The sequence below is a fragment of the Lepidochelys kempii genome, chromosome 21 (assembly GCF_965140265.1).
Source record: "Lepidochelys kempii isolate rLepKem1 chromosome 21, rLepKem1.hap2, whole genome shotgun sequence".
Lineage (NCBI taxonomy): Eukaryota > Metazoa > Chordata > Testudines > Cheloniidae > Lepidochelys > Lepidochelys kempii.
Window position 1 is genome coordinate 11,642,030 of NC_133276.1, and position 26,036 is coordinate 11,668,065.

Below are 26,036 nucleotides of genomic sequence, written 5' to 3' on the forward strand. Positions count from 1 at the left end.
GGATTCCAGGCCAGCAACATGGTAGCCTGTCTCCAGGAGACACTCAGTGCAGATGGGGATGCTTTTAGCCCCACTTAGGGCTCTTAGTTTTCAAAGGGGAGGGGGATAGGGGACAACAAACAAGCAGACAGACTCTCAGACTTCTGACATTCATGGCCAAAAAGGGAAAGACTCCCTCGGACATTCAGAATGTGAGTACCAATACATTTACGGCTGTCTTGGTTTAGGGTCTCTTGAAACAAATGGAAAAGGAGTACTTGGGGCACCTTAGAGACTAACCAATTTATCTGAGCGTAAGCTTTCGTGAGCTACAGCTCACTTCATCGGATTCATACTTTCCACAGTATGCATCCGATGAAGTGAGCTGTAGCTCACGAAAGCTTATGCTCAAATAAATTGGTTAGTCTCTAAGGTGCCACAAGTCCTCCTTTTCTTTTTGTGAATACAGACTAACACGGCTGTTACTCTGAAACTTGCAACAAATGATGACCCAAGATTTAGGAAGAAAAATACTTCTCTGATAAATAGGTCTTGATATTTATCTAAACGTTCTCCCCCCTCTTACAGTTGGGGAAATCAAGGCAAGGAATATGTAAGTGCCTTGCCTGTTGAAGATGATGGATGGATTGTAGTAGATAAACAACAAAAACGCACCCTTACCAAACAAAACCCCATCACCTGCAATCCAAGAGATTATAGAAAATCGGAAGAAGGGTGATAATGTAGATAAAGACTGGATCCACATCTGGGTTCAATCCTGGCTCAGACACAGACTCTCTGTGTGACTTTGAGAAAGGAACTGCATCTCTCAATCCCCCACATTTGTAACATGAGAATGATGCTAGTCCCTTTATCTTGTCTGTTTGGCCTGTAGGCTCTTTATAAGGCTCTCTCTTCCTTTGTATATGTACAGCACCTCGCGCAATGGGGGTTTGATCTCTGTTAGGGTCTCTAGTCAGTGCAATGATTCAAAACAATAGACAATAAAAATACCAGCTCGGGAACTGTGTTGAGCCAACCCATGAACAAATAATTTTAATGGTTTTCAGCAGACCCATCGTTTTGTAGGCGCTCCACTGTCTCACCCTGTTGAAGTTGGACAGATCCAGTAAACACAACAAATATATGATACAACCCATCACAGCTGGATTAAAAAAATACACAAAAAATATAATACATAAAAAATGGTTTTACATTGTGGACTGACACAGCTCTACAAATGGTGACCATAACCCTGGTAAGCTTTACAAAGTCTTTAAAAAAATAAAACAGTACTTCATGTGAAATTCATAAATACAATGGGGGAGGAGGAGAGGAAGGGGCTTGGTTATTGATTAAGAGTCTCTGGGTACCTGTTTAAGTCCCATTACGGGAGAGCCAAGCACTTGGCATCTCTACCGCTGTCCCGTAGGAGTGAGTGGCAGCCGGGCTAACGGGCAGCACGTGGATGTGTATTTGTGTCCGCAAACCAGAGGTCAGAGGGCGTGTGAGAACAGCCAGGGAACTAGGCAGCGGATCTACTGCATGATGCTCTGAGATTACAAGGGAGGGAGGTGGGTGGGTTGCAGATGAAGGGCTAAGAAACATAAAACAGTCCAGTTTAAGAAGAGATTCTTTCCAACAGGGCTCTGGCCCAGTGTGGGAGCGGGGCAAACACAAAGGTGGGGCGGGGTTGTGTTGGGTTTTTATAAAGCCCAACTCGTCTAGCAGAGCAAACTCCCCCCACCCTCCCCTCGGCGAGGGGACCGGAGCCTGCCGCAGGAGTGTATACAGAGCCCTCTGTCTGGAAGGCAGGTTAGGGAGGGAAAGAGGGGGGCATTGTTATGTGTCTCTGCATGCTGACGGGAATGCTTGGAAAAGGGAGGGTTGAACCTCAATTCCCAGAGTTTTAGATCTGCGAGTGAAACAAACATGCTACATATAAGAAACCCAGCCAGGTCTCCCCACCACTGGAACATGGGCACAGAAAGGGACTATGGGGATTCAGGATTCTCCCCCTCCTGAACTGCACAGACAGCAGCTCCCCACCTCCTCTTTCTCCAGCTACTCCCTACCCCACAGCTAGAGATGGGCCGAAGTGTCCAGAGGTCAGTGTGCTCGGCCTTCGAGAATCAGCCAACGATGACTGAATCTTCCTAGGAACGAAGCTAGTGCCACTCTGGGGGACAGCTACTCGCCCACGCCAAGGGGGACAGGGAGCCTGGGACATTTGCTCCACCCACCCAGGGGGACTGGGGGACCAAGGTTCAGAATAACTCGGGGGTGGAAGTCCTGGGTGTCTCCATGCGCCTTCGCTCTGAATCCCACGTACCATCAGTTCTTGGAACTTCAGCGCCTACTGTTTGCTCCCCAGCACTGCCGTGTATGCTCTGCATTAAGGTTTGTTTCCTGAGCTAGTGCACTGGGCTTTGCCGTATTACTGCTCTGGTTCCAACAGGCCGCCCCGTCAACGGTCCCATGCAGCTCCTCCGGCTCACGCGGGCATGGGTGTGTCCGTCAAGACTCCCCGGGGAGGGGTTTCCAGGATGCCCACAGGTGGCACCAATCGCAATGTTATTAGAATAGTTAAATATGTTGTACTAGAAAAACTTTGACCAACAGATGGTTTCCTTCAAGGGTTGGAATCTTCACAATTCCCTCAATGCTCCTGACAGCTTCCCCCGGTCACAGAAACTCAGGGCTGCCATATTGGATTCAAAGACCCATAACTTACTTGCCTACCTCCCTCCCTGCCTGCCTACCTAGCTATACAATAACTGTACACCTGGCCACCAAGCAATGTCTGGGCATCTAGCCTTCAGAACAACATGCTAATCAATCCCTAGCTCGAGCAGAGGGGGATAAAAAGGAAGAAGAAACGGGTCAAAACTGAAGATTCAGCCTCTTGAAAGCGAGGCTAAGTCCACTGGGAAAGACAGGGTATGAAGCAACAAAATGTCTGTCTCAGGAACATCCCCTTCCCCTCCCTTCTGCCTCCTCAACCCAGCACTGCTCTCACTTTCCTCCCAGGAGAGAGGGAGGAAGGCAGCAATGGAATGACAAGCCATTAACCCACCAGTTCAGGAAGCAGCACAATGCAATAGGGCTCACATGTCTGTGAGATCCCCTCCTTGTCCCCCTTCATCAGGAGTAGGCCCCCTCCTGAAGACAGAGAAAGGAAGAGAAGTCTGCAGAGTGATGGGGAGGAAGGGAGAGGACTCTAAGGACAGTGTCCCCCCTGCTCTCCTTCCACTACATCTATGCTCCCTACATGCACCAAACCCTTGAGATCTGTCCAATCACCATCTGCCTGATATGGCCAGTCTCTTCCTTCAGGCACCATCTCAAAGACCCCCGCTCTCTTTGGGCCCCTTTCCAGAGATCTGCAGTCTCCTAGAAAAAGGACATTTTTCCAGCACTGGGACCTCCCCTTGCAGCGGCCTCGCTGGGATCAGGCCTACAAGCTAATCTAGCTGGGCAACAAGGACCCTTGGATTCCAGCCATCAGCGGGCCCATCCATTCACCCTCTTTGTGCTAGCGATCTCTCTCTTGCTCCAGCCTCCGCCAGACTCACTCGCCTTAGTGGCAAAAGAAGCAGGTTCCAACTCCTAACTCCCTCCTGCTATACGGCCTCCTCCCCGAAATGCAGCCACAGATCGCTTCCCCCCGTTAGTCACAAAGTTCTCAAAGGAAATCCCCATGTCCAGTGACAGGCTCTGAGCTCCTCAGTGGAAAAGCCACGTCCCTCAGTGGGGATTGGACAGGGCATAGGAGAGGCAGTTAAGTGTGGGAAGGGCAGGTGGGGCAAGGGAAAAGCATAAACTGAAAAAAGTCAGACCGAAAATGCCAAAGAGGAAGAGATGGAAAATTTACATATGTAAATTAGGGTGGGAAAACACAATCCTGTTGCCACTTCCCTATTACTTACTATTAAGCCACAAATGAATAATTAGAGGAACACTACTGAGTAAAAACTCCTGGGCCTGAGCCCAGATGGTGCGGGGAGCCCAAACTCCTACGTACTTCAGCAGGAGAGGACGACATTCATCACCTTTTATTTTGCTCCTTGGTGTGTTCCTGCATCTGAACTGACACTGTACGAGTCAGTTTCACGTTGGTTCTAGTCACTTTCACAAGGCTGGGCTGCAAAAGCTGCAGGGGCAGGAGAGCTCCACCCCAATTAAAAATATGCTCTCTCTTTAAAAGAACACATATTTTAAAACTTAATTTAAAAAAATTATGAAAAAAACGTTTCCATTCAAGTTTGGACAACTCTCCCGACTGCCCCTTTAAATGACAAACCCTACATTTTGGACCTTCACTACCCAGCAGTGTCCCTTTAAGCTGTACCCCAGCCATACCACCACCTTCCATTTTGTCACAGCCATGTGGCCAGATTTCAGCCAATGCGACACCCCCTGAAGTCCAGGGAGTTGTGTGGTTCACATCATCGGTGGATTTTGCTAATGGGGATAACGTGAGGTGGGTTATAAGGTACCACTGTGGTGGATGGGTAGACCCCACTCCATTGCCTGCAGATAGGAACGATCAGGAAAGCAATGGGAGGCGATAGGGAAAGTTAATACCCTGCTAAACTGATCTTCCGGCTTTGGTCTAAGCTTTTCCCGCGTCTCTGCCATGAAGTCAGATGCCAAAGCATCGGCAAGAGCTGCTTAAAGCTTCCAGTCGTTTGGGATGTTTGAGAATTTCCTGGGTGATCCCACCTTTCCCAGCCCAGGGACTTTCCCCCCCAGGCCTCTCAGACTCTGCCTGGGTACAGCCATTATACTGCTGGTCTCCATAGCCTCTGAGATCTCTTTTCTCCAGCTGAGCCCCTTCCTGTCATTCTGCTACCTTCCTGCCCTCCCACCACCTGCTCTGACTTCCCACAGCCATGCACTTAGGACCCTCTTCTCTCAACTGGTTCAACACACGCTCCAAGGTGATGCACCCACATTCCCAAGGCCTGGGACACTGCCATGGGACCAACGCCCCCACACAAACCATAATGCCAGGCATACTGCTGTGGGTACCTCCATAACCGTAGCTCCAGAGACAGTGTTGCAGGATCACTGCACTCCTGAAACAAACACAGTGCTCAGTGCCATTGCTGTGATAACACTTTTTACAGTCACCATTCCCTCTTGCAACTAGCTGATGGGGATGTTACACACAAAGACCTGACCTGCGTCTCTGTGGGCCATGCTGGCTTTGCACATCGCCCACTGCAAAGAGTGGGGCAGAAGAATTCTCCCTTTCCCTTGCCCATTTCCAGACCAGACCATGCCTTGTTGGATAAACCAGGCAGCATCCACTTTCTCATCCCACTCTGAAAGGCCATTTCAGCACCACCCACTCATCAGAACGAAGCCAAGCAGAGCTGGGCCGGGACGCACGATCATTTATAGCTGAGCAAGGAGGTGCATCTGGGTATTAAGAAGGGGTTGTCGGTCGACGTGGCAACATGCTGCTCTAGGACGGCATGCTGAGAAAGGCACACAGGCGGTAGGCCTCAGGAACGACGAAGGCCAAGTCTTTCCCCTTCCAGCTCTGGATGAGCCCCTCCTTTCGCTCTATGGTTTCTTCTTCTTCTTTTTTTAAAAAAAATTGTTCCTAAGTAGAAAACATCTTTGATTGTGAGTCAGTCTTTTTGGCTTTTCTTTTTCTCGTTTTCAAAAGACTTCCACCGAGGCATCCTGCATGGGCAGCTTCTCTGCAAAGGCCTCTCCCCCCCCCCAAGCCCTACCCATCCCACAGGGCCTCTAGTCTTTGACCAACTTGTACACGTGGTGTTGGGCGCCATGCTCGCTGGTGGATACCTCAAAAACAAAGGCTATACAGAGCAAGGTTTCCTGGGTATCCCTATTCGTAACAACCTGGGTGGATAGGAGAGAAAGAGGAGTCAGGAGAGTCCAGAGATGGGTTCTGTGTTATCTTGTAAGGGACAGTTTTACCATGTGGATAATTTATTTTATAGATCTGTATCCACATGTATGTACACACACACACACACCCCCCGAGTCTCCGCTGGCTTGTACCTTGTCAAGCCACTTACCCCAGTACAACATAGGTGAAATCTAGAGCTGGTGCAAATGCCAAACTTTTGTTTCATGGGACATTTTTGACACTTTACAATTTGTTTTCGTTCTGAACCGGAACAAAAACAAATATTTTCAAAACTTCCCATGAAACAGAAATTCCGCCCCCAAAAAGTAGTGTTGGAAAAATGTTGAAATTTTATTTCAAAGTGAAATTTTTCTTTAGAAATGTATATGATGTTTAAAATGTTTTTAATATTACTTTTTTTTTTTTTACATTAGTTCTGATAAGACATGTAAGAATCTATAACGACATGTGATGTCAGATTAGGCTATGACTTGACATAGCGTAGCATATTTTACACTATTAGTACCGGTCATGAAATAATGTGCAAATGATAAAATCTACAAATAAACAAATACATTTCAAAACAAACATTTCCAAAAGAAATTTCATTTGGAAAATAAATTTTCAGTGGGAAATGGCATTGAAATCGACACAATTTCTCAGAAAATTTCAGTTTTATCTAAACAGTATTTGTTTTGAGGACTATTTTGTGACCAGCTCCAGTGAATTACGTGTATCGGGGTACACAGCTGCATATATATTTATTAATATGGGTGTCTCTATAGTGTCTAGTCACATTACATTTTAACGTATTTTATACACACACGCACTTTAGAAGGATAAAATTCGTGTGAACAAAAAAGGATTAACCCGCCTCACCCCCCCAAAAAAACCTCTCTCAAAATCCAGTTGTGATTTTGCCTCAAACTTTCCCCAAAGTGCCACCTCGGCACAAGATGTGGCCTGTAAAAATTCTAGGTTCTAGGAAAGCTGGTTCGATCAGGAAATGGCTTTGAAGAAATTAGAGCCTGTGTTTTCAAAATAATTTTAGGTGCCCAACCTTAAACAAGCCTGATTTCCAGAGGGCAGGTGCTCAGCACTGTCTGACTATCGTGGTTCTTTAAGGCAACCCAAAGAGTGCACCCAGAATAACTAGTCACTTCTGAAAGTTTAGGCCCTGGTCTATAATGGGGGGGACATCTTCAGTCTTAACCATGCGGGGGAGGGGATTTGCACCGACATGCAACAAAGGGTGGTCATATGATTGTGGTCATCAGTAAGTCATGCGTCACTTATGAATGGTGAGCCTGGAAGTGGAGAATGGGGATGGAAGAAGAAAGGAGGCAACGTCGGGTACCTGCAGGATGGTGAAATTCTCCAGGACGCTGTTCATCATGTACTTCTCCGGGAGATGCTTGAGTTTGTGGATGAAGTTGATCATGTATTCGCACATGGGGGATCGATGGATTCGATAGACAAACCGGCCATTCTCCAGCCGTGCGTACTCTGTCTGCAGAAGAATAGATCCAGGTGCTCAGTGTTACTACACAGTTAGCACGTGGCTGCTGTCAGAGTGTGCAAGGGAGCGGGCGGGAGTAGGAGCATGCAGGACGGACGATGTAGGTAGCAAAGACACTGGGATCTGCAGCATGAGTCTAAGCGAACTGGGATATCATCACTGCAGAAGGCTGAAATTTACTAGCTCAGGTACTAGATGCTCCCAGATCTGTTTAAGGAGCAGCTTTCATCCAGCTATTTCCACTCAATCGTGCCTTTAAGGCTGTTAGCTCTTTGGGGCTGGATTCTGTTAGCATCTGGCACATTTTACCTGTGACACAGCACTGCACGTTCCTATGATAATTAATAACGGCACAGATCTCTATTAATTCAGCTCTGAATTCCCAGAAAGGTAGGTACCCTCCCCATTTTACAGATGGAGAAGCGGAGGCACAGAGGGACAGTGACTTCATCAAAGGACACAGGGAGCCAGTTGCAGAACTGGAAATGGAGGCTTGACTCACCGGCTCGTGCTCTAGCCACTAGCCTGCACTCCCTCATGGGCGTGGGACTCACCTCTACCTTCTCGACGACTTGCTTCCCAAAGGAGCACACCTTGGTGGAGACAGTGACGGTCATGTTCTCTGCGCTGCTGTACTGGCTGCTCACACCATAGAAGGTCCCAGGACCGTCCTGGATCGTGCTGTTCAGATCCGCCTAAAGCAGAGGGAAAGGGAGGGCGTTACCAGGAATTGAGCTAAGCTTTGGCTGGAGGCGGGAAGGTCCAGAATGTGGAGCTTTCAGGGACAGAGACCTGGAGGTAAAAAAAAGTCACTGATTTACAGAAATACCATCTTTCTCGACGGACTGAAGGCACAGAGAGCACGTCAGCCCCTCCTGAAATGCAACCACGTCTGGGGAGAAAGACAGAAGCTGTTGAACAGCGTGCTGCAGGAGTGCATGCTAGGTTAGGATAGGAAGCAGAAAATACCATATAAGCCACTGCAGCCCAGCGGGCTGGGGAGAGAACTGAGGGACGCAGGAGGTAGTTACCTCTGTTGGCATTTGGCCAGGACATCAGAGCTAAATACCTCTGCTCTTGCAAACACTGCTGCCGGATCTGAAAACCAAGGTCCTCACCCTTGAGGCCGTTCCTGTCTCAGGAGGACACAGTACCGACAACGCTAAGAGGTCAGAAATCTGGATTCAGACCCACCCACCCCGCCCCAAACCAGGAGACTTTTAAAAGATAGCGTGTGTTTTGGTCGGTCTTGATTTTTGAACTCCCTCATGCCGCACCAGCGTGTGTGGGGTGGAGGCAATTAGTGCAGCTAGCTCCCCCAAACGTATAGAGGAAGGAGATTTTTGCCCCCCTGTGGGAGAGACGTTGCTCCCTGATGGCTCAGAGCTTCCAGCTTCTCTCCAACCCCCACATTCTAACTCATTCATTTCATGCCTCCCTGCTCCCCACCACCTGCCCCTCCTCCAGCTCAGCAATTAATTACTTGGCCCTCCCCTCCCAGCCCCCACATCAGTTCTGCCCTCCCTGCAGCTCCAAAGGCTCTTCTCCTCCCGCTCCTGGGCCTGGGGGGGAGGGAGGGCGACTGGAATGGGCACCTCTTCTCTCTGTTCCCAGGCTGGAAGGGGGATACAATTCCAGGGGCTCTTCATGCCCCCTCTTCCCAGGCCCGGGGTTGCAGGCAGAGAGGGACAGAGAGCAGACTGACCCACTGCTTACAGGATGAGGGACGGTCTCCCTCCTGTGCCAACAGTGTCGGCTGCACCTTTGTTCCCCACCCCCTCCACACTCGTTGAGCAGGGCTGACGTTCCAGTGAAGGCTGGAGCCTGGGGGATCATGGGGAGACTGGCTGCAGTGGGAGGCAGAAGCACGTGGCTGGGGCTGAAATGACAGCTTTGAAGATGGCACGTCACTGAGTTCAGCAGTGCCTTAGAGGGAAGAGCCCCCTGCCAACACAGCCCCCCTCCCAGCACTGCACTGACTTGGGAAGGAAGTGTGCCCATCTTCCGACTCACCCACACCTGTTCTTGCCGTTTCTAGTGACCCTGGAAGATCTCCCACCCAAGCCTGGACCCAACCCAAGCTGGTGTGGCTTGTAAGGACAGGCAGCATCACCCCCGAGGTGATACGGCTGATAAAAGCCCCTGCATGTCTGTCCACAGCTGCCAGCTGCCACCCTGGCTTCTGCCGGGGAACAAACTTCTTCTGGCTCGACTCAGATCATTGTACAAACAGGTTTGCCAGCTCCTGCCCACCACAGTGTGTGGGAGCATCTGCGAGGGGCTCTAGACACACAGCTGGGCATTGTGGGGAGGGTGGGAGCATGGTTCTTACCCAGAACTTGACAAGGAAGAAGGAGTTCTGGGGTCCTCTCTCGTAGAGCTCCTTCAGGCCCCCCTTCTTCTCAGGGAACTTGTCATAGATTTGACGGATGTCCACGGCCTCCAGCAGGGGGTCGCTGTATGAGGGGTTCGTCTGCCCGATGTGCACGAAGAGGTGTTTGCTATACTGTAGAGGAAGCAGGAAGGGTCAGCGATGTGGGAGCTGTCATCGGTTGCCCTAGATGCATGCACACCACGGAACCACAGCCGCTACGGTGATGCTGTGTCAGACGCCGGAACCCAGAGCCCTCCAGCCTCCCATCACCGCCTGGGCTAAGAGATCACAGGGACCCAAGCTATGCCTAGAATCATTCTCCACTCCCCTCTGCTGCACAGGGGCATAGGAGGGACAGCTCTGGGGGACACCAGACCTGTCCCTGGGCACCGATGCTTGGTGCTAAGAAGCATAGGGACAGCAGAAATGTCCCCTCTGCTCTCTGGGATCCCCATCCCCGTCAGTCTATTTGGAAGGGCAGGGTGAGGGGTCAAAACTCCCAGCGCCCCCCACAGGGTTACCGTTTCAGCATCCCGCGGCACCTCCATGAACGCTGAATACTCCAGGAGCCGCAGCTTGGCGGAGGCGATGGTGCGGTCCTGCCAGACGGGCACGGCTGAGGCAGCCGGTGGGAGAGGAGCCAGGGGCTCGTAACCTAGAACGGAGAAGGAGAGACCATCCAGCAAGCCATGGGATAACCCACCACTCCCCTGGGGAAGCTCAGGGAAACCTGTGCCCGCAACGTCGATGCGGAAAGAGATCTGGCAGGTCTCCGCAAGCCCAGCTGCCCTTCCTCCTAGCCGACGCTGGGCTGGTTTCCTACGCTAAGGGCAGGTCTAGATGGCAGGTTTGCTGTGCACTGACTTGACATGCAGTACGTAAGCTGCGGTGACGGCATGAACATGGACAGCGGTTTCCATCCGCATCGTAGCGCACACACGATAACTTGGAGCGCCGTAAGAGCGGGGCATTTGGCGGGGACCTCCAGCCTGGCTCTAGAAGTGTCATGCAATGGGGCTGCCAACCCCCTTCCTTGGGGGCCTAGTCCAGTGGCAGACACACACACTTCTCTATGTGGTCTACCACTAGAGAGGGATACAGAGCCACAGCTCGTTAGCATTGCCAGGGAGCTCCCCCTGGCGTACAGCTCAGTCCGACTCTCAGCCTGCCCACGCTGACCCCCCGTGCTGCTGACTCCCTTTGGATATGTGAGACCCACATCAGCTCCAGACCGAGGTCTGCGCGTTTAAGCCTTTCGCTCTTTCTGTGAACACTGGGGGAAAACAGAGGCCTGTCCCACCAGGGAAATCCCCCACTCTCCCATCCCTGCTAAGATGGTCAACTTCTGGGGACGGGGGCTGACGGTTATTTAAATTACACACACGCACAGCACCTAACACCACGAGGCTTTGATTCTTGATCGAGGGGCGTCAGCACCGCAGCACTGTCAATAACAATTGCCCTCCCTTCCCCTAGAGCAGTGGTTCCCAACCAGGGGTATGCTGCCCCTGGCGTACGCAGAGGTCTTCCGGGGGTACGTCACATAATCCAGCTATTTGCCTAGTTTTACAACAGGCTACAGAAAAAGCTCTAGCAAAGTCAGTACAATCTAAAAATTTCATACAGACAAGAACCTGCTCTATACACCATACTCTGAAATGTAAGCACCATATTTATATTCCAATGGATTGATTTTATCGTTACATGGTCAACATGAGCAAGTCAGCCATTTCTCAGTACCCCTGGCTGTGACACTTTTGTATGTTTATGTCTGCTTTTGTAGGCAAGTCGTTTTTAAGTGAGGTGAAACTTGGGGATACGTCAGACAAATCAACCTCCTGAAAGGGGGACAGCGGTCTGGAAAGGTTGAGAACCACTGCCTTAGAGGAACACTGGTCTTGGCTACCAGCCCTCCTGGGATCTGTTGTGGCTAACTGGTCTTCCTGGCTAATGAGATTACACTTTGTGATAACGGGGGATTTCCACCTGTGTTTCTTGTTCAATATGTAACAACGCCGCTGGCTGGGTTACCCACAAGGGTTGAACCTAGGACTTCTGGAGCCAAGATCATGAGCCTCTACAGCGTGGGCTAAAGAACAGACTCCCTTACCTTGGAAGCAGTAGCAGACACACTAATCTCTATATGTGGTCTAGCCACAAGGGAGGGATAAAGAGCCACGCTGTGTTACCTTTGGAAAGGCTGAAGGGTCAGTGGGTGTGCCGGGAGGCTGCTTTCTTTCTGGGCCCACCGGGCGGCAGAGCGTTGCTCATAACAGAATTAAACAGGGCAGGTTCTCGTCTCAGCGGGCTGCGGAGACTCAGGATCAGGGGCAGTCTTGGGAGCTTTGCATCCTGGTGAATTACAGACTATGATGCGGAGGTGACACCCTAGTATCTTAGGCTTGGGGCAGGTGGGGGACCAGTTCTCAAGGTGGCGCCTCTGATGCAAGAGAGACAATTCTGCTGTCAAGTGGGAATCCCTGGTGCAGGAGGGGATGGGAAGAGGAGGAAACAGCCCCTCAGAAGTTAGAGCTCGGGCGGCCATAGCAGAAGGACACAGAGATGCATATGTGAACATCCACATGAGCAGTGGGCAGAAGCTGGGGTGGTGGAGTTTTCCTCTGGGGGAGGAGCCAAGGGCAGGGCAATTAAGGCAAGCAAACGAATATCTCTGCGCCTCGATGCGGAAGAGGTGAAAACCTGGCCACCAGTGAAAGTGACCCACTTACTGGCTAGTGATGGAGGCACTGGTGGCTGGATGGGGTAGGCTGGTTGTGCAAATGGTTTAATGCTGAAAAACAAAGTGCATCGTTAGGCAGGTTAATGCGAATCTCGTTTATAAAGCGTCCTCCCACCCCCCTGCCCCACCTCCTCTCCGTATGGAGCTTCCTGGACAATTAAGACAAGAACATCTATATCCAAATCCACACAGTGTGCCTCTGCGCACGCACACAGAGAGCAACTGCTAATTCTCATCTCCCTACATCTGCCTGCCCCGCTCTCTCCTCCCCAAATGAAGAGGCCTTCTGTGCCCCTCCCACCACTCTCCCCCAGCAACTGGGATATGTCCAATCCTCCCTCCCGACACACCCCCTTAGTCTAGTATAAATGCAGCTCATCCGGAGGCCCACATTCTCAGTGCACACAGCCATCAGCCAGACACCAGCGCTGGCCGGACCCCAGAGATCATCAGGAGCAAGTCATTAGCAGCCAGATGTTGGTGGATCATCGCCACAGCCCCAGGCCAGAGATACAGCAGTCCTTCATCCATCAACACACTCAGCCTGGGCAGGGGCCAGACAAATGTTCCCCATCCCCCACCCCAGAGGTAGTGGGGAGTTCTGCACACAGGTTTCTGACCCTCTCCTGACTACACGGGAGCCGGCTGCATGCATCAGGTTGTTCTCCACACACTGCTCACATGCAGATTTAAAAACATGCACACCAGTGATTTGCCTAAGCTGGCAGAGTTGGGCATAGGACCTAGGAGACCTGGCCCCCCAGTCCCTGCTCTCCCCGTAACAGCACACTGCTTTCCTGACCTCTGACTGACACAGGAACTTGGGGGGAGAAAACCAAGTCATATTAAAGCATCAGCAGCCATAAATACGGTCTGATTGAGACTTGAGGTGCCTCTTTACTTACTCCTGAGAGGGTCCAGGCTGTCCTGGGATAGACCCGCTCCAAAACTGGGGAAACAAAAGCACACACAAAGGAATAGTCAGGGACTTAACAGCAGCACATCCCAACACCCTACGACACATCTTACTGCCCCTTTGAGCAGGTTACTAAACAGCTCGAGGGGCTTTAAGGTTACACACAAGTCTACAGCCAACCTGGAAACTGCGTCTTCGGCAAGAAATCCTCTAGGGGAATGTCGTAGCTGTGAGCTCCCCAAGGGTCAAGTCTCCTGTCCCTTTCCTCAACAAAGCCGCCTGTCGAGACAGCCTAGGACTGGAGTAGCTGTGAGCTTCCTTGCAGCCACCCCTCCCCTGCTGTTCCCTGTATCAAGTCCCAGTGTGGCAGGTGAGCCTGCAACCTCCTTCCTAGATAGTGTTCCTAGCTCATTCCATGTGGCAGATCCTGCTGGGCTGGGAACACAAGGAGAGCCTTCTTCCACCTGGGGAGAGCAGAGTCCCTTACCCTGGGGGGAGCAGAGAAGACCGCCTGAGGAAGAGGAGGAGGAGGGCTGAGTTTGTTCTGCAAGACGCTGGCGGATACGATCTGTGCGGATGACATGGAGGCCATACTCTGAAGGGCCTTGTCCTTCGAGACCTGGTCCTTTGAGAGAGGAGAGGAGGAACAGAAAGCATGGTTACCAACCCAAACTGACAGGGACGCAGACAGACTGACCCCGATTACCCCCTTCAGTGCAAAGGAGCCCAACACACTTTACAAACTGGATCTATACACGCAAAGGGAGCCCTTCAACTGCCCCTGAGATGCAGCCACCTCTGGGGTGGAGCATGGCAGCTGTTTATCATTGCCATGCATTGTTACACAACAGTTTAGGACAGGAAGTCACGGAGAATAATGAAACAGCAGGGAGAACTTGGGAAGGAGAACAGAAACCACCCCCCACCACCCAGACTGGAATTTGCTCATGTTAACATCCCAAGGGATTGTCGAGCACAAGTGGCCCGGGCCTCGGTTTTAAGTCTCACATGTGAGAGGGCACCTTTAGTAGTACTGGTTGGGTCCTGACTCAGAGAGAAAACACCCCCCCCAACGAGTCACTGATACCAGGGATTTTTCCTTGGGGGCGGGGGGTCTCAGTTCATGGGAGAGGGCCAGGGAATATTAAAGGGATAAAGAGAAGTTTAAAGAAAGTAACTGCAAACTCAAGCACTACTTACCAAGTTCATGGCCTGTACGTAAAAGAAAGGAATAGCAACGGTTAGTATGTTTGCAACAATCCCAGAGCAGAGGCTCGTCTGCACCCTTATAGGAGTCATTAACATACTGACCCTTCGAAGAACCAAGGAAAGACGGGTTTGACTTTGGAAACAAACCAGATCTAAACCTGGGTGGTTTCTAATGGACCTGGTCTCCCTGGGAATGGGCACAACAGATCCGTGCAGGCTGGTAACCTCTTCTCAGTTAGGCCCCACTGAGTAGCGCACGGGCCGCCAGTGAAATACCAGAATAGGCTGCACTCGTACGTGAAGCTGTGGCTAGGGAGCCCCGGGCTGGCTGGGCACGAAGCAACCTTACCCAGCTCACACATGTACGTGTGTGACGTATGCACCAGCAACGGTTCTATATGTGCACACAGCAGAAAGGCGGGGAATGAGATGTGCATGGCTGTATGCAAACAGGGGCGCTGGGACCATTTTTATAGTGGGGGTGGTGAAGGTGGAAACCATGTACTTGGTTGGGAACTGAGTGGATGTGTGCATGTAGATCTGAGCGGGGATAGGAGCGGGAAGAGTGCTGGGTAGAGGGGATTTAAAGGGATGAGTAGGAGGAAATGATTCTCAGCTGTTTTACGACGGATTGATTTGTGAATTTCCAGGCCTGCACATAGATCCTCATTTGGGCTATTGGATCTTCTGTGTTTTGAATATAATCAAGCCTTTCCCATTCACCATCTCTTAAAAGTTTTAAAGCTGGCAAAGTGAAATGAGAAAACAGGCGTCAAAAATAACCTCTGCTTATCATGCTCAGCTCCAGGGTCATTGGGAAGGAGCCATAGGAGGGAGAGGGTTAAAACCAGGAAATCGAAGTGGCCACATTTTCAGACGGGCCCAGTGCAATGGTTGCGGAACACTAGAAAATCTGTCCCTAGATGTCTGTGTGTTTATATGAGGCAACTGGCAAAAGGAGCAAGGTTTTCTTTTAGCAATAACTATTTGGCTCACTCAGCAGGAACAGAGGGTTCTGCAATCTTTCCCAGCACATCTGTGGTCATCCTAGCGCAGGGGTTCTCAAATTGGGGGTCGGGACACCTCAGGGGGTCACGAGCTGTCAGCCTCCACCCCAAACCCCGCTTTGCCGCCAGCATTTATAATGGTGTTAAATATATTTAGAAGTGTTTTTAATTTATAAGGGGGGGGGTCGCAATCAGAAAGGGGTCACCAGTAAAAAAGTTTGAGAACCACTGTCCCAGTGTGCTTATTACATATGTATGCCCTGATCATCAGATCATATATTGCTTTTCCGCCTCAGAGCTTAACTTGAGGCTTGATTGGCCAATTCATTTTGAACCAATTTTAAGAGCCCCCAGAGACTCAGGAGATGGATGTATTTTAAAAATCAATATTACACAGTCCTGTACGTGGGGAGCATAAAAGCAATGTGCACGAACACACGTTTGAGGCATAGTGAGAACTGAAAGGCTGTATTCAAAGAGGATCACAAAATGGAGATACGGCTGTTCCACACAGAGGCCCTTTTGGCCCTTTCAAAATTGCCCTCAAGTGCCCCTTGTAACGGAGTAAGCAGGGCTTGTCAAGTACAGCCTCCTTCCGCACCAGTTACTGAGAGTCCCCAGGGGCCAGAGGAGTTACTGTCCTTATGGAAAAGTCAGATGGAATTTAATAGGGACTAAATTGATAGGGAGCTATAGAAATGACTCCCAAACCCTATACTAGAATTTAACAGCAAGCCAGAGCCTCTCTCTAGGTTCTTCTGAACAATCCTCTAGACTCTACAGTAGGGACAGAATTCCCTATTAAATTCTACAGGGATTTTCTGCCTGGACTTGTTAAATGGGACAGGAAGACAGAGGGTACTGGAACAAACAAATGCATATGGACCAGCAGAGAGATTTCTCCGTCACCTGGGAGCGGCCCCTGCGCCGTGCAGGCTAATCATAGTTATTGCACTATTATGGTGCGTTCTTCCCCTCTGTTTGCGGCATCCACCTGTTGTCTCTCGTCTCCTACTCGAGCTCTTCAGGGCAGGGTCTTTTAGTTAAGCGTGTGCACGTGTGCCGTGCCTGGCACAATGGGGCCCCGATGGTGGGGCTCCCACAAAACAAAATGAACAACCACCACCAAAGGAGGAACATCCTGACGAGAACTTTCGTTTCAGCTTCAGTTGCAAAACCCCTCCCCGCACCCTGCCTTGTGACACCACCCCACCCACATGTGCCTCTGGCACCCAGCAAACAACAATACAGAGAACACACAGTGGAAACGGTTACTGAAAGGTTAGTCAAACTCCACTTAGAAAGAGGGAAGGAGAGAAAGAAAAGCCAACCAGAGAAGAGACAACATTCCAGTTTTATCCTTGCTCTGCTCCCTTGGCTCCTGGATCCCTAGCATGACCTGTAGGCAGCCAGAATGAACTGGAGCAGGGTCTCCATGGGAAGCCCCCAAAGCTCCTGGCTGAGTATCCCTGCACTAGCGAGTATGCCCCACCGTATGAGCCCAGTGGCTCAACTATCCCCCACCCGGCATCTCCCTGTGCTGGTCCCACAGCCCGACTGTCCCCCTACAGACTAGAAGCACAGGCCCCAACACCCCCGTGTCTCCTTATGGGGAGGGGTGGGGGGCAGCGTCACAGTGTGCGGGCCCCATAGCCTGAGCAGCTCAACACTCTCTGGGCCAGAGTGGCCCACGCAGCCTGAGTGCACGAGAACCAGCTGGGACAGCATCACTCTGCACAGCCATGGGACCAACTCATGAGCATCAGCATCTGCTGGGGGAGCATCACCCTGCAAAGCCCCTTGCTCCGGGCCCCCAGCCTCAGCCACAGGTGTGGGCTCTGCATCTCATTCCCGCTCCTTGGACGTTATGGCTTCAACTGGGGAGGTGCCCAGCATGCTGTCCTGACCCCCTAGCCCAGTGCTACTAAACTCGTCTGGAGCAGCACCTAGCTAGGTTAGGCTCCAGCCTGCACTGCTCCCTCACGGTCCTGCAGGGGCCAACTTCTGATGCATCTCTGCAGCCTGGGGGAGGCCCTGACTCTCCCAGCTACAGGGAAACATGCAGAGCCTTGCCCAGCGCAAGAGCTTGTGGGAAGGAGGAAGAGCACTAAGGGGAAAGCCTAAGAGCCTTGCTCGCTATGTTACTGCCTTTGGGATACTCAGGCTCTGGCCAGCCCTTGCAACCTACCAACCCTACACTCCCCGCTCCATGCAAAGCAGGTCCCAACATGGGCAGAGCGCTCACCATCCTGCAAAGGGCACACGGGAAGAGGTTCCCCAGGGAGGCCTCTATCTGACCTCAGGAGCTTCCTAGCTAGACTCTCCAGCTGGAGAGATCCTGTTGCAGTCTCTTCCTGCCACTCCTTCCCCAGGGAGTGTCTGGTTCCAGGAACGAAGGGAGTCGGGGAAAGACATAAAAAGGAAAGAGAAAGCAGCACACCACAGAGCTGAGGGTGTTAGTTGTCAGCACGGCCACTGCTCGGGGGCAAGCGGGAGGTGGGGGGAAGCCGGGGAGCGCGTACCTTCAGCTTGGACTGAATCTCGCGAGATTTCCGTCTGGCTAGAACCTGCAAGTGGCTAGAGACCTGCAGAGAGAAAGCAGAAGGAGAGGGGAAAACAGCAGAGCCGTCAACCAGAGCAGAGGAGAGGAAGGAGAGGGGCTGCCCCATGCTCACACACCACGGACGCATGGGCAGGGTCTCCAACGTACCTTAATGCCAACCTGGTACTCCCGCACCTTCTTCCGAGCTAGAACCTGTATATGGCTGGACACCTAATGCCCGCCAAGCCGTTCAAAAAGGAAAACACAAAGAGAATGAAGACATGATCCCGCACTCCGCTGCGCTCGAGATACACGGGGCCAGCCTGCGGGTCAGCGGAGGCTCCTGGCCTGGCCGAGGTTCTGGAGAACTAGCACTCCTCCTATGGAATGCGATCACCAGTGGCCAAAAATATTGGGCCAGATCCTCAGCTGGTGTAAACGTTACACCGGTTTAGGCCAGCCGAGGATCTGTCCCACAGAGCGGCATGTGCCCTGCGAGCACACCCCTCTCGTTTCATTTTGCAGTGTGGTTCTAACTCTGCAACCAACGGTGGTGTGGACGCCAAGGCTGTTGGCGGCTTCTAAGCAAAGGGGGCACACATCTGACCAACATAGAGATGGTTTCTCTAACCGCCAGCCTGGCACGCTCAGCCCGGGCTCTTTCCTTCTCGTGCGTCACTGTCATGGAGGGAGTTTCTGAAAGGCAAATTTTGCCCTTCCACATGGCCATGCCAATCCATGCCTGGCGGAATATGGCCCTGCAATTGCAGCATAGCTAATAATTCCATGGAAGATGCTGGAACAGACTCCGGCAGGCTCCCCAACCTCTCTGTGAATTGTGCTGTGCAAAGAGGAGGAAAAACATAGGCAAAAATTTTCAGGGCCAGGTTCACTCAAAAAAGTGAAGTCGACCCAGCTACGTCACACAGGGCTGGGAAAAATCCATCCCCCGGGGCAATGTCGTTATGCCCCCCTGACCCCTGGTGTAGACAGTGCTTGGCAGACAGAAGAATTCTTCCATCGACCTAGCTACTGCCTCTCAGGGAGGTGGGCAGGGATGGTGTCCCTCGCCTCTGTTTGCCAGAAGCTGGGGATGGGCGACAGGGGATGGACCACTTGATGATTCCCTGTTCTGTTCATTCTCTCTGGGGCACCTGGCACTGGTCACTGTTGGAAGACCGGATACTGGGCTAGATGGACCCTTGGTCTGACCCAGTCTGGCCGTTCTTATGGATTAACTACGCTGACAGAACCCCTGGCATCATTGAGTGTCTACACGGAAGCGCTGTCAAGCGTAGACAAGCCCCAAGTCTGGGCATTTAAATAAAAGGCGGCTGCTTTTGTGAGAATCCACAACCCTCACTGAGGTCACTGAGAGCTGTCAACCCTGGAAAATCAGGTGCGTGCAGTGTCGTTATAGCAGTGTTGGTCCCAGGGGGGCGAGGTGCTAGCTTTTATCGGACCAACTTCTGTTGGTGAGAGAGAGAAACCTCCAAACCACACAGAGCTCTTCTCCAGGCTGGGGAAAGGTACTCCGAGCATCACACTTAAACACCCGGTGAAACAGATATGCACTTAATACAGGTTAAAGAGAGCATTCAAGGGGAAGCGGGCATCAAGTGGGGAGTTAGGAACCTCTCTTGGGCCACCCAGAGCTGGAAATTTCGGCTTCATCTGTGTCATGCTACGGAGCAGGCGACACTGAATCCAGCCTGGGAGCAGGTCTGTGCAGCAAAGTGGCGTCATTTCCCACATGCTCCCTTCTGACCATCAGCTGCCCCTACGTCCTGCTCTCTTGCATCTAGTCCCAGCCCCTAGGCTGCTTCTTCAGCGCAGAGACTGTCTGCTGTGCATCGAGGTGCCTGTGACACATGGAGGAACATTTCTGATGGAGATCACCAGGTTCAGTTTGCTCTTGGTTCAAACCTCTGTCTCCAGAGGGACCCAGTGATGGCTGCACGCTCCCTAACAAAATTCCCCTCTATTCATCCGTTCGAGCGGCACCTTCCCCTGCGCCCCCCCCCACCTACTGCCAAGCCCAGATAAGTTTTCTAGGGATAAGTTTTCAAGGGATCATTTCAAACATTTAACACACAGGAAAAGTTCTACTACATGGCGCCAATGTGGCCTTCAGTCTATCCATGTCTCTAGACAGCCCTCCCCCCAGTAGGATCCAAGCACCTTATTATCAATCAGTATGTCTATCTACGGTGCTTATACTGCCCCCATCAATGCAGTAGCAATCACTCATGGATTTTATCCTTCCTGGGAGGTAGAGCAGTGCTGTTATTCCCATTTTACAGATGGGGAGCTGAGGCACAAGGGTAGATTAATGATTTGCACAAGGTGTGTGTGTCTGAGCTGGGGATCGAACCCTTCTCTCCTAAATCCCAGTTCATTAGATTGTCCTGCCCCCCATCACAGCTCCTCTTGCCAGCCAGTCTAGAGCTACCTGTTGTCACAAGCCAGCGGGGAGCAAAAGTCAGATTTCCAAGTTCCTTTCCCCCTCACATTGGCAGGAACCCCGCTACAAACCATAGCCAGTCACAGCACCAGTGACCCGCTCTTCTAATCCCATCACAGTGCATGCACTGGACACAGCCAGAGGGACTTTCTCGCATGGGGAGCAGCGGGATGGCTGTTGGCAACCAGACCTGTTGCAAATGAAAAGAGCCTCTTCAAGGCTTATGGACAATCAGCTCCGTCCCTGGACTGGTCCAGAAGCACTCACAGACACGGTCATGGAAATGGATACAGGACTCCTGCTCCCTTGGTGCCACGAGGCAGGTAACACCCCAGAGCTCCCACAGCAGGTGTGATTCGCTGCCAGCTGATTTTCAATGCTGCCCTGGCGCTAGTCCCCAGTTCTGCACACCTCACCCAATACAATGAATGGGGGCAAGGAGCATGGGGCTGGCTGGAGGGAGGGGATGCAGGTAGCCAGTGGGAACAAGGAGCTCTATGATTCCCCCGCCACTGAGCCTTACAACAGTCTGAGCTTCTGGTGGGGGTGGGAGAGAGCTCTTTGCCCATGCCCACGGCTGACAGGACAGATTTCTAGTGCATCAGCACTGGGGTATCTGAGGCACCTGGGTTACACAAGTGCCCCCTGTCCTGGTAAAGAGTACTGGCAGAGAGGGGCTCTAGAACTGGATCTAGAAGAGAGGGGTGAAAGACGCAGGATTTCACTAGAGATCTCACACACCAGTGACCGTTCAGAGCTGGAGGCTGGCCTGGCCTAGTAGGAAGAAAGGGGCGATGTGCATAATTCAGATCCAGGTTTGAAACTAGAGGTGTTTCGGTTCAGGCCCAGATTCCTCCAGAAGCGATAGGGCCGGGTGAGTATAAAACAGGAAGCCCCATGAGCCCTAGGCCCAATCACAAGCCAAACCCCAAATCAAATGACTTTTGAAGGTTTAATTAACACTCCCTATGCCCCACTCGCCATCACAGCTCCCCCCAGGAGGGGAGGCGGTCATGTCGCTGCCCCATGCAGAGGGCTGCTCTTGGGACGTGGCTGGGCCCATCGGGACTCTCAGGAGGCTCAGGGATGGGCGACGGTGGGCTATGGAGGCACACACCGGAGGGCCGATCCCAACGGAATCCCAAACTCCAGGGGTTCTGACACCTCACGGTGGGACGTCAGCAGCCGGGAACCGTGGGATCTTAGCACAAGAGCCTCTACTGCACCAGCTAAAAGAGGCTGTTAGCCATTGCTGCAGGAGACTCATCAATCTCTAGTTGGCCTGGCCACACCCAGAGGACCATAGAGTGCCACGCTGGCAGGCAGAGTGTACAGGAGGCTCACCCAGCCCTGCTTGCCCAGCGAGCTGAAGCCCACGGGAGGAGATAAGACGACTGTGCAGGAACAGATCAGTTCCTGGACCTCAAGCATCCGATAAGCAGTGGGGTGGTGGTGGGGGTCTCAACGATCACTATCCCTCCCTTTGCTGGGCTATAGCAGCTCCCAGAGAGCTTGACTAGCCGTATCCGAGCCCCATAACCTCCCCCATGACACAGCTCAGCATAATCCTCATTGCACTGATAGGGAAAAAGGGGCACAGCGAGGGGAAACGTAAGACGCGCAGCAAGCCAGCGGCAGAGCTGGAAGTGAACCCAGGCATCCGGACTGCCACACAGTCCCTCCTCGTCCTCCCAGGGCGCAACGACAAGCCGAGCGAAGCGAGCCAGACTCCCAGCACTGTCCTCGAGGTCGAGTCTATCAGCCAAAGGTCTCACACTCAGACACTTTCTTCAAATAAAGTAAAGCAGGGTTTTTTTTACCTGTTTTCTCGTCCGTGTTTTCCCCGTCCGGAGCTTGATGTATCTCGCTATCAATTCATTGCGACCTAGAGCAAGCCAAAGTAAGAACAAGACTAAGAACAGAGTAAGAACAAGATCAAAGCAGGAGCATCTTGCCAGGTCCTCTGCCCTGCCCCCGACACTCAAACACTTCTCTTCCCTAGTCCAAGTGGAGCCTTCCCCCCACATCCCAGCCCTGGCCTAACCAAGGTTTCTCTCCAAGCCACATGTCAAGTGACAAGGCTTTGCCAGAAGGTGGTGCTGTCCTGGCAGCTGTCAAGGCAAGACTGAGCCAGCTGGTGGGGCAGGCTGGAAGGGTCTGTGAGAGCCCGGGTGACAGCGTTAATGGGAAGAAAGGGGCCAGGACAGAATGAAATGACCACAATGGAGGGACCGTTCCGATTGACGGCACGCACCGAATGGCGGGCGGTTTGTGCCGATCAGAGAGCTGGGCGCAGACATGGGACACCCAGAAACTCCTCCCATTTTGCATCTGCGGGAAGGGATTCCTTCCCTCCCGCACCGCTCCCGGAGGACACTGCGAAGAGGGGCAGGAGAGCTTTCTGTGCTCGCTCCACCGGGAACCTGGTGCTTTGGGAACACTGCTCTCGGAGACACCCCTTCCCTTCCCTCCCCTCCCCCCGGGAGGGAAACGGGCAACTCTACATGCTGCGGAAATGGGATCTGGGTTCAGATATGAGTCACATTGGCAAGCCCCCCATTTTCCCCCATTGCCCAATCCGCATTTCCAGCAGTGCTGGCCTTTTAAACAGCCTTGCCCGACATCCTCGGCCTAATCCGAAGCAGAAGTGCTTTTGCTCCACATTTTACAGGCCAGCTGTGGCCAATCTAAATTCAACCCTCGGAGCAGCTGGGAGCTTTCTTCTCTCTCCTCCCCCCCCCCACCCCCAACCGATGTGGGGGTGGGGAAGCATGCCAGATTTATTTTAATGGACCAGATGGTGGTGGTTGGAGCTAGTCGAAATGCCCTTGGAGCTAGTTTAGGATAAAAAAAAAAAAAAAGTCAAAAAGCCAAACAACTTTTGTAGCAGCGCCGGACGCCCCACGCCTTCTGGGGGCAGGGGGAGGGGCTCTCCGAACAGGCCTCACACTGTAAGGGAAGAAGCACGAGCGCCCCTCGCCCCCTCCTCATGCCCCTGCAAATCCCGCCAGCCGCAGGGCGACAGACAGCGCCAGGTGCTGTGCTGCGTCCCATGCCTCCCGGGGAGGGCAAGAGAAGGAAGGCTCCACATGTGGGAGTAACAATGCTCCCTCCAGAAAGAGCAGCTGGAGCACGGACCCTGACCCTTGAGGGGGGTGCAACCCCTTACGGGGGTAGGGCAGACCCCCCCCTCTTTTGCCCCCAGAGCACTCACGCGCCCTCTTACTGGTGACCTGAGCAGGCCCTCATACCAATGGGGGCTAGCACGCCCCTACATGGTGGGATGAAGCATGCCACCCTGGTGCCCTCACTGTAGTTTGTGAGGGGCATTAGCCAATCCTCACTTCCCCTGTGAGACCACTTTACAGATGGGGGAAACTGAGGCACAACAAACAGGGCAGTGACTTGCCCAAAGTCAGCCAGCAGGACAGGAACAGAGCTCCTGTCTCCTGAGTTCCAGCCCAGTGGCCCATCCACTCGGCCATTCTTCCCTCACACACACAGGCAAGCTTGCCTGGGAGTAATGGGGCTCCCCACAGGGAACAGCTGGAGTGATTCCCCGCGCCCTGGGTTAACACTGGCCCCCACAGGGGATGGCTGGACTACTTCCCCTTAGAAGGCAGCTGTAGCTAATCCTGCATTCCCATAAACGCCCACAACCAGGGGCTCTGGTTTCCTAGTCTCTAGCCACACAGAATCAGGTGGGCCGAGGCCCAGCCTGACCTGCCTGTACCTACTGGGCTACCCCAAAGATGTGAGGGAGAGGAGGAGATTCCAGCCCTCAGCCTCTCCCCACACTATCTGAGGGGCCCGGTGAGGCTGCTCCCTTGGGGGGCTGGCACGTTGGCACTGTTAGATGCATTTCCCCTTGCAGCCTCTCCATTGCAAACTGCACATTAGAAAGAAATGCAGCCCAAGGAGAGTCATCAGGGAACAAGTATCTGGCTTGACGCCGCCATTCCCTTCTTGTTCACCCCCAGGGTCTGAGATCTGCTCTTCCACCCTCCAACCCCGAGCGCCCCAGATGCCACTTCTCTTGGCCTCTGCATCGCTCCCCTCACAAGGCGCGGCAGCTGCCTGGTTGTTATTGGTGCCCAATGCTAGCTATGCCCTGGAGAGGTGCTGTTGGAAGGACATGGCAGGTGCCCACCTGCTCACCCTGGCAGCGTGGATCTCACTCTTGATGCCCCGGAGGGCTGTCAGAGCACAAGAGCCTGGGGGTTACAGCTAGGCCAGGACCTGGGAGACAAGCAACCTGAAGGATCCAGAGTCATGGTGGGCCCTGGCCTAGCAGGGAGGCCTAGTGACCTGAAGAGGCTGCACTCCAGGCAGGCCTGGCCCCACAGCATGGTGGGAGGCATGGGAGGAAGCAGAAGAGGGGCGGCAGGGTGTGTGAGAGAGCAATGGAGCTAACCCTGAAGATCCCTGGATCTGGACAAAGCGTGGCAAGGGAGGAGATGCTGAGAGGAGAGGGCAGCGCTGAGCGTAGAGGCACGGGGGCAAAGATGAGAGGAAAAGGAGGGTGAAGAAAGGAGGACAAGGGGTGGGGTGGGGAGAAAAGAAGAAAAAGTGACCCCAGTGGAGGAGAGGGACTTCGGGGTCAGTAGGTGTCCTACAGTCCTACAATGTACAGCAGGAGCCTGCCGGGAGGGGAGGACTGTGGGGTGGAGTGGGTCAATGTGAGGTGATTGTATTTCCCGCCCTCCCATTGTGGGGACACACCAGCTCTCCTATATCCCCACCATCCTCCCAGTCTTGAGCACGGCTCAAGGAACTACAAACACAGCGCAGCCATATGGGGCAGCCCACGCCCCGCAGTGGGGCACAGCACAGACGGTGCACTATGGGCATGGGACACTGGAATATTTGCAGTGGGTATTAACAGTCCACCTCCGGCCCCGCCATCGCAGGGTTCTCTGCGCAGTGGGAGCCTCTTCCAGGTGCTCTGGAAGTTTGCAGAGGCCTCAAGGGATCATCATTCCCCAAGCACTGTGAGCGGGTCTCCCCCTCTGGGACTGAGCTTTGCAACTGTGTGGGTCTCCCTTTCGCCCGGCGTGTCCTCTCCCCTCACCTCTATTTTAACAGCATGTGTCACTTCTCCCTTGGCGCCCCCCAGCACCCTGTGGTTAACTGTGCTGTGGGTAACTCTCCTCCCTCTGCACAGCTGTGTGTGCGTGCGTACCATGGAGCTGCGTGTCTCTCTTTCTCTGGTACTAGCACACACTAACCCTATTCTCTGCTCCCTGTGTGTGGTACCAGCAGGACAGCTCTGTGTGGGCCCCACTGTCTCTATGGTACCTGCGTGGCTAAGTCTGTGCGTGTCTGTCTCTGAGAACAGCGGGAAGGCCCCTGTGCATGCCCCCCCTCGCCGTCTCTATGGTACCAGGTAGCTAAGGGTC

General features: G+C 52.8%; 1 protein-coding gene across 4 annotated transcripts in view; it reads right to left on the reverse strand.

Annotated features, from left to right (window-relative positions):
* Positions 1–997: 997 nt before the first annotated feature.
* TEAD3 (TEA domain transcription factor 3) overlaps positions 998–26,036 on the reverse strand; it is a 57,326-nt gene continuing 32,287 nt past the window's right edge. Inside the window, exons 3-14 of one of the 4 annotated variants that reach the window (XM_073319794.1) lie at positions 22,458–22,522; positions 18,342–18,404; positions 18,154–18,216; positions 14,616–14,627; positions 13,903–14,040; positions 13,405–13,448; positions 12,489–12,550; positions 10,281–10,414; positions 9,718–9,891; positions 7,940–8,080; positions 7,224–7,376; positions 998–5,856 (exon numbers count right to left, since the gene is read on the reverse strand). In XM_073319794.1, the coding sequence (XP_073175895.1) occupies positions 5,743–5,856; positions 7,224–7,376; positions 7,940–8,080; positions 9,718–9,891; positions 10,281–10,414; positions 12,489–12,550; positions 13,405–13,448; positions 13,903–14,040; positions 14,616–14,627; positions 18,154–18,216; positions 18,342–18,404; positions 22,458–22,522 (1,163 nt within the window). In that variant the 3' untranslated portion in view covers positions 998–5,742. The remainder of the gene's footprint in view (positions 5,857–7,223; positions 7,377–7,939; positions 8,081–9,717; positions 9,892–10,280; positions 10,415–12,488; positions 12,551–13,404; positions 13,449–13,902; positions 14,041–14,615; positions 14,628–18,153; positions 18,217–18,341; positions 18,405–22,457; positions 22,523–26,036) is intronic. The other 3 variants (XM_073319795.1, XM_073319796.1, XM_073319793.1) reach the window with 3 other exon arrangements.